The following is an 8636-nucleotide window of genomic DNA, read 5'->3' as shown; positions in this document are numbered from 1 at the left end:
AACTTTTGTGTGATGTATCTGTTTCCATTTAAGCATTAAAAAAATAAAATGTTCGAAAAAACGAAGGCGCGGTCTAACGATCACATGACCGGAACTATACACGCACATTCTCTCGCCCCACGTTGGCACACATTGCTAACGATAACACTTTTTTTACTTAGTGTTGTGAATTCATTAATACTCACATTTATAGTCATGCCGAAAGCTAAGAAGTCCGGCAGAAAGAAGAAGTTTGATTATGGTAGGGACCGGAAGAAGCAGAAGAAGAGGTTTTTGAAGAAGGCCAACCCGAGGATAGACAAGTAAGCATGGTGGCTAATGCTAGCTACTCACCGAGTTTCCTTCTAGCAGTCACACGAACATTATTTGTCGTGTTGGAAACTTATTTGCGATTAACATGTGAGAAAATTAGAGCACACAACTAATTTGTGGCTCAAATTGTGTACAGCCACTACATGAGAATAATAATGTTGAGTCGTCCTACTGTTTATGTTCATACTATAATGTGTTCATGATATTTGCTTTTACAGTAAAGACATTCGAGAAGCATGGGACCAAAGGAAGTCCACAGCCAGGAACCTGATGGAGATGGGACTAGCATTTGATCCAAACCGTAGTGTACCCATCAAGAAAGATAGTGTAAGTAGTAGCTGCTGGTGGTTTGAGTCTTGTCTGTAATGCCATACGGTGTATGATATGTATATATATACTGTACCCCTCATTATTCCCTGACTGTGTAATGTATTGTTGTTACATGAACAAATATAGTGTACGAAGCAAAATATCCAAAAGTGCAATTAAAACTGTAGTTATAGTGTGATGACCAGGGTTTGTGTCCTGTAGTTCTTCTATTTTCCTATTCTCTACTAATAACATGGGGACATAACTGTTATTGTTTACATATTTTCAGCTCCTTGGTCTGAAAAAAGAGACGAAAGCCCCCGTCAACATTGTGATCAAGCCCTATGTTGTCAACCGTAAGTGTTGTACTACTACACTTTTTAAAAAAAAATGTAATGACCACTGTCCAATGTTGACCATGCTGTTTCTGTTCCAGGTCTGGAGGAGGAGGCCAGCCTGCCGGTGAAGGACACCAAGACGTTATCTTCTGACTTGATCGAGTATGTTCAACACATGATCCGAGAACACAGCGATAACTACAAGGTGAGAGGGAGAAATGACAACACCTGAATTTGGGTTCCCACCATTACTTGTGTTGTCAGACTCGGGTGTTTTGAAGTCAGAACGGCCAGCATCACAGTACAGATGCGTCCAACTGCGGATGTTCTAGTATATTGCTACGACTTGGCACCAGGTCCGCTGGAATGTCAGATTGAAGACACTCACAAACAAACCAATTGCATATTGTGTTTTGCTCATCGCGGCATTTAGCCCTTCTTCTTCTTCCAGTCAAATGTTTGGACGCATTATGTGCTTAATTACATCCATTTTTATGATTTACAACACTCAATATCAGTCTTTACTGGAGGTGACCAATCTGACTTGCTGTCCTTTCACCCACAGGCAATGGCCCGCGATGAGAAGAACTACTATCAGGACACGCCCAAACAGATCAAGAGGAAAATCAACGAGTACAAGCGCTGCCACCCGGATCACTATGACTCCTTCATCAGCTCGCTCGCCTCTCCTACACTGACTTTGCAGTGATGGCTTCACGCTGGGAGGACATTGCAGACTCCACAAGTGAGAGTAAAAAAAAAAAATCTCTGAGTGCTAATTATTTTCAGAGACTGTCACCAAACCTGTCACAAGAGACCGTCGATTGGCGTGCTGTGACATCATTTCTTCCACAAGAGGACTTACAAATGTTACAAAAAAACAGTAACCCTCAAGTGGTTTAAAATAAATATTGTGTATATCCTTACTCATTTGTCGCTAATGACAAAAAGGTTTGCTTTTTTGTTGTTGGCTTTTTTACACTTGAAATGTGTCTGTTTAATTGGTGGCTGGTTGACATCACCACAGCGTCACAGTTCGAAAGGTTAACCCAACCCATCCCTCAGGATGGGGATCTCCAACATTCATCTCTATTACAGCTACTTTGCTTTTATTTTTATAACTGACATTTAAAGTGTACTTTATTTACAAACCAGATCCCCACTCACACAGTGCAGTCATTGTCTCTTGCTATGTTGTGGTAATTGGTCATGACATCGGGGCACAGTGTTCGGAATTGAACAGTTGTAAAGATACTAAGAGTTGAAGCAAATATTCTTTGGTGAGCTACCTTTAAATGGCCTCACTCATTTGTCCCATATTTATGCCTAACTTGAATGTGTGTGTAAAATCACAACCACGTCTGGTTGAACTGCTTGTGGACTTTTGCCCAGCCAACAAATCCCATTGATTACACTGTATAGATTGATGCTTGTGAGCAATAATATCACACATGTTAAATTTCAATGCATACGGCCTTATTTTTAACGCTGAAACAGTAACAGGAGACAGGACAAGGACAATATAAATATTTAATATTTTTCAACACATTTAAAATGTCTTATGACATGCACAAACATTACACCAAACAGCTCAGTTTGCATCAACACATAAAAAGACCCATGCAGCTATAACCCGCCCATTACCATGCTGCCAAACATCTCCACAACTGCAGTGCATCAAAGGGAATAAGAAGTCTTTCATTCATTCATTTTCTACCGCTTTTTCCTCACGAGAGTTGCGGGGGTGCTGGAGCCTATCCCAGCTGTCTTTGGGCGAGAGGGGGGTACACCCTGGACACGTCGCCAGCCAATCACAGGGCACATATAGACAAACACTCATTCATACCTATGGACAATTTGGAGTCGCCAATTAACCTAGCATGTTTTTGGAATGTGGGAGGAAACCGGAGTACCCGGAGAAAACACACACATGCACGGGGAGAACATGCAAACTCCACACAGAGATGGCCGAGGGTGAAGGGTGGAATTGAACCCTGGTCTAGCTGTGAGGTCTGCACGCTAACCACTCGACCGCCGTGCCGCCCAATAAGAAGTCTTGTTCATTACAAAATAGCACTGCAGAACTAATCTGCCTCTATAGTCCAAGAACTGTGGCGAAAAACGAGCGATGAGAGCCATAAATTGGGGAGAAAAAAAAACAAAAAACACTAACGAGGGTCTTATTTCCTGTTCTTTGGTTATCATCACACTTGTTCTCTTTGCCATTCATGCCAAACCCTTCTATGCAAACAAGCAAAACTGGCTTGAGGACTTAATGAAGTCATGCATGAGGCTACTTTGATGCACTCCCATCATAATGTGTTTGACTTTAGAGGCATATTTTTCCAGAAATCAATGTCCAGCGCTGTCATGCTGCATAAAATGTATGTTGATTTGGGATTTTGGAAATGCAAAATCCGCATAAAGTCCCTTTACGTTACATTTCCCCATTCCCCACCCCCAAGATATGTTGTAGAAGTCTTTCGAAACATGATTTGGCAGCATGGATTCAGGTGTGTACATCATTTGATGTATTACAAACACGACTTTACATTAAAAAAATCTATAAACCTATCACACGTTGACATTGAGATGAGTCACTCATCCTGGTGCAGAATCTTTTCGTCTGCAGTCGACATGCCAAAACAAGCCACCTCAATGATGTCCATGACGTGAGGGATTTAAAATGGGCTTGTTTAAAAAAAAAAAAAAAAAAAGAGGATGAGGTGGAGGTGCTAGTTTTGGCTCATCTTCACTCATAGAAAAAGTTCATCTCTCCTGGTCTTGCGAGGAGAAGCAGGGATCAAATGAGCTGGAGCAGGAGGTCCTGGAAGGTGTCCATGCCTCGGCAGGAGTTCTTCAGGGTTCCTTCTGATCCCAGCTGGGTTGCCAGGAGGAACAACTTCCTGTCCTCCACCACAGAACCAAGAGACAAGGCTTCATGAAGCTCCAGCATGCTCAGGGCGTTGGGTTTATCCTGGTAAGTGGAGCAAGAAACTTTGTTGTAATAATAATAATAATCATGATATTGTCTAAAAACTATTTTCTTTACCTGTTTGTTCCCCAGGACCACCACGGGAAGCTGGGGCTGCTCCTTCAGGAGGTGGTGGAGCTCCAACTTGGCCGACTGGAGACGGTTCCGGTCAGAGGAATCCACCACATACACCAGAACGTGAGTCCTTATCAGATATTCCGACCAGTATCGCCGCAGTTCTTTGCCACCTCCGACTGTCCAGACCAAAAAACATGACATATCTTTTTTTTTTTTGCCAAACACCCCTTGCTATTCATCCCCAAATGTTCTCAATTGGATTTAGACGATTATCCAAAAGATCTAAACAAATCTGGAATGAGGTACAAATGTGTTCAAAGACGAATTGGCTACAATCCGATAAAATCTTTGCCTAAAGGAGAATCATTTGACTCCCATTGACGACTCAACTGTCAGTCAGAGATAGACATACAGCTTCTTTATTCAACTGATGGATGTGGATACTCCGGGGGGTGGGGGGTGAAATGGATCTTACTCTCCAGGAAGTCCAGCTGACAAGCGGGCGCCGTGATGCTCATGAAGTTGAAGCCTCTGGTGGGACCGCAGCACCGTCGATTAATCCCTCCAGGAGTCAAACCCTGGAGCATGCTGCTCTTCCCAGCTCCATCCAGGCCAAGGACCAAGACCTGACGCTTTCCGTGGTCCTCTTCCTCCTAAGAGAAGAGTTCAAGTAACAATTTTGTCTTCCCCGTTCAATTTCAAACACTTTAAGTTTAGAAGAAATCATTTCTAACTAACTAGTTAGCTCGGTAGCTTGCAGTATGCTATGAGCAGCGGCCCCGTCGTTTATATCCCTGAAGTGATGTCTGCACAGTGTTACACAATGTGCACAGGTGACTATAGGGGTGTTATTTAATGTCTACGGGGCTCTAATAATTGTAAAACCCTTATTTAGAAAGTCAAACAAGTTTTCTTTGCTTTAACTGTGAACATATTCAGTTTATGACCCACTTTCCGTGGTCACGTCTGGAACGAATTAATCGCGATTAATTAGGGATGACTGTAGCTAATAAAATGCCACAAGTTGAGAGTATGGCAAACATTTTCCTGATCCCTCTTTTACTTTATTTGTGGTTTTAATATACTGTGAATTGTCACTTAAAACATTGCCTATACAGTCAATAAAGGTGTTATGATGGTAAATTAATTTTCCAGTATTTTCTATGGAGGAAACAAAACTATTTGAAAGCCAACCAGCATCACAGAATGCGTTCCAGACTTCAGAAACTGGAACTTCCAGACTGGAACTGGTCCTGGAAATTATTAATTCATTCATTTTCTATGCCGCTTGTCCTAGGGGTATGCTGGAGCCTATCCCAGCTAACTTTGGGTGAGAGGCGGGGTACACTCTGGACTGATCGCCAGCCAATGGCAGGGCACATATAGACAAACAACCATTCACACTCACATTCATACCTATGGATATGAATATATAGGATATATATATTTCTGGAATGTGGGAGGAAGTCGGAGTGCCTGGAGAAGCCCCCCCCCCCTCCACGCATGGGGAGATCATGCAAAATCAAGGTTTGTTTTTATTCATGGAAGACAAAACCTTTGATCTGGGTTGATATTTTCGGGGGGGAAAAGATGACTTCCTTGTTTAAAAAGTTTTTTAAGTTTTTTCTCCCTCGTCTATTCCTGGCTGTACTCACCGGCTGCTTATGCAGAGTAAGTAAACATCACCACATTTGTACATTTCTGGAGCCATCTGCAACCTGCCGGGGGGGGACATCAAGCTGTGGCAGTCACTCAGATGCTGCACGGCTTGTGCCGCTTCTCCTCCTCCTCCTTTTATATTGCAGCTCTATCAGCGTGGACTTTGTGCATCGTGAACGATTCTCGTTTCACGCTCGCATCCTTATCTCAGATTGCAGAGTGCAACGTTGAGATTGCAGTTCCGGCAACAACATAAAAAATAAAAAATCGGATGTAAAAATGCTATCGTTATCTTGAAATAGCAACAAGACAGGAGCCCCGTGTTGTTTGCCAAGAACGCAAACATCCCATATATATAACAATAGTGCTTTGGTGTTTTTAGGAGTCTGTTGCAAAAATGTTTGAACAGAACCCTGAGTGACATTATAGGGAAATATAGTGACATTTTGCAACATACATAGTGACATTTTGCAACGTACATACGGGATCAGAGTGGACACCTGCTAGGAGATGCTCTTCAACCACTTTCTGATACAGAGTGTAACAACAAAGCATTTGAGCACGCAAAACATGAATTATTTGTTCCTACCCTTAACAAGCCATTTTTATCTGCAGCAAAAATAACCATCTGATTTAATTAAATGCCTTGCTCAATGACTCAGGTCAAATTCCATCAAATTCAAAATTAAACTGTGATTTTATGAATGGGAGTGTAACTGGTTTATTTAGCGATTGCCTGGCGACCAATGTGTACCCTGGTTCCAGCGACCCAAGTGCAGACACGAGGCAAAAAAAATGGATGGGATGGATCAATTCCTTAACCCGTATCACCGCAGTTCTTTACTCCCAGGCACTTGAACTTTTTACGCTATATGCTAACTTGTCACACAGATCAGCTTGATCAGTCTTGGTTTAACCCCGAGTCAAGGTGAAGCAAATTCCTTTTAGCGTTAGAAAACGATTGATTAACGCCTAAATAAGGCTGGCTTTGTGCCACTTATATTGAAATAACACTAACAAGGCGGCATTCATTATTGTGAGAATGGCAAAGAAACTTCTAGTAGGTGTCGTCAGTAGTCTGCATTCAACAAAAAATGCTAACATAAGTGATTCCTTCAGCGATCAACCTGATTTTTCCCCATTGGTAATCACATACATATGTAGAAATAATCAGACCCAGCCTTAAAACAGTCTTAAAGGGGAACTACACTTGGAATTGTGCCCATCATTCACAATCCTGATATGAAACATGAACACATATTTCTTTACCTTTTCTGAAAACGAGTTAATACGAGCTAGCTAACAACGAACGTCATGGGTAATACCTATTTTGACGCTAGAGCCTCATAAAAAAACGTCAACAGTGTTCCTTTGACATAATTGACCTGTATATTAACCAAGCTACAGCGATGTTATTATTGTAGCAGCTAACATGAAAAAACAAAAAAAAGTGCAGTTCCTTTATGTGTTGTTCCTGTTCACGTTCTTTTATTGCTGTGCAAATGTTACAATAAGTTTGAAAAAAAAACAGAAAAAAATGATCTTCTAGCTTTGATAGCAAATGATTAACCTGCTCAAAAGCCAAGGAAAAAGCAAAACAAAAAGAAAACAGTCTGTGTTGACTGATCGCAAGTGTATAACATCATGAATGCCATGTTAACAACTGCAAAAAGCCAAAGAAAAAGCTAAGAGTTAATGCTAAAAAAAAAACAGAAAAAAATGATCTGCTAGCTTTGATAGCAAATGATTAACCTGCTCAAAAGCCAAGGAAAAAGCAAAATAAAAAGACAACACTCTGTGTTGACTGATCGCAAGTGTATAACAGAATGAATGCCATGTTAACAGCTGCAAAAAGCCAAAGAAAAAGCTAGAGTTAATGCTAAAAAAAATGTTAATGTTTAAAAACAGAAGTATCGTTGGGTAAGCAGGATTAATGGAATTCTGACTTCACATCCAATGTTTAACACCAAAAAAAATCAGCTTCTGCTATTTTAAACTGCTATCATTTGTACTATTTGCTATCATGGTAATGAACCTACTGCTTTTGAACAAAAAGTGATTATTAAAAGCCTCCCTCTTGATTGAATCTAGGTTAGGAGATTAGGGACATGTAAATAGATGGAGATGGAGCAGCATACTGTATGCACGTCTAAGGTCTTATGCATCATTACTGATTTTAATGAGGCAGCATCAGCACCATAATAATCTCCCCTGAAATCATTACCGTCAATCATTCATTCCTTAGCCAATCACCAGTGACATTTCACCATCAAGTTTGCCATGCATGAGAAAAAACAACAACAAAAACAAGTCAATGGTGCCCTCACTTCCTTGATCGTGCAGTACTCGGCATGCGGGAACCGTGTTTTCCTCCTGTAGAAGTAGTTGAGGGCGATGAAGAGCGCCGAACCCAGGGCGGCTACGGCGGCGGACAGGGCCACCGAGATGTGCCGGAGGAGAACCATGTGTGTGTGGAGCCGGAGGGGAGTCGCTTCTTCTCGGACGAGTGCGAACAACACCGACCGTCACTGCTGGTTCTGTTTCCTCTGAACATGTGACCGCACTCCTTGCTTGTTTTGTTACCAAGAGACGCAGTATGAACATGCTGCGTTGGAGTGCATCGTGGAAATTGGAGATTTTCATCTACACGTGCGTAAAAAGCTGAGTTCAAATCCCTCGATGATCGCTAATCAAAGGAGTGGAGCATATTGATCTTGAGCTATAATAGATTCACTGAATATCGATGAATTCAAATGATGAGCTATACGTCAACTGTTGATGAAATACTAAGACAACTGACTGCACTTGAACGTCCCACCACCACACTTTTTGGCTGTCTCAATTTGCGTATTTATAGACCAGTTGACCATTTTTTGGACCAGAATTTAATTAAAATATTGTGATTTTCAATACAGTAAATTAAACACACAATTAGAATAATTATATTCGTATTTTGTTACCTGTGT

The 8636-nt window shown here is 41.4% G+C and overlaps 2 protein-coding genes across 3 annotated transcripts; one reads left to right on the top strand and one right to left on the bottom strand.

Annotated features, from left to right (window-relative positions):
- Positions 1-83: 83 nt before the first annotated feature.
- Positions 84-3537, top strand: nop16 (NOP16 nucleolar protein homolog (yeast)). Its single transcript, XM_058088053.1, has 5 exons — positions 84-302; positions 531-639; positions 911-977; positions 1058-1164; positions 1525-3537. Exons 1-5 carry the CDS (start codon positions 85-87, stop codon positions 1666-1668), a joined length of 645 nt encoding a protein of 214 aa, XP_057944036.1. The 5' UTR covers position 84; the 3' UTR covers positions 1669-3537.
- arl10 (ADP-ribosylation factor-like 10) lies at positions 2483-8266 on the bottom strand. Of its 2 annotated transcripts, none has more exons than XM_058088051.1 (4): positions 7998-8266; positions 4487-4664; positions 4012-4187; positions 2483-3936 (listed from the first exon to the last, which is right to left on the bottom strand). In XM_058088051.1, exons 1-4 carry the CDS (start codon positions 8133-8135, stop codon positions 3763-3765), a joined length of 666 nt encoding a protein of 221 aa, XP_057944034.1. In that variant the 5' UTR covers positions 8136-8266; the 3' UTR covers positions 2483-3762. The 2 variants fall into 2 exon arrangements, with proteins under 2 accessions (XP_057944034.1, XP_057944035.1); XM_058088052.1 differs by having other exon boundaries at positions 4487-4661.
- Positions 8267-8636: the final 370 nt, after the last annotated feature.

This window comes from Doryrhamphus excisus, chromosome 11, assembly GCF_030265055.1.
Source record: "Doryrhamphus excisus isolate RoL2022-K1 chromosome 11, RoL_Dexc_1.0, whole genome shotgun sequence".
NCBI lineage: Eukaryota > Metazoa > Chordata > Actinopteri > Syngnathiformes > Syngnathidae > Doryrhamphus > Doryrhamphus excisus.
The sequence above is the reverse complement of the archived record's forward strand: the minus strand, read 5'-3'. Positions and strand labels throughout refer to the sequence as shown.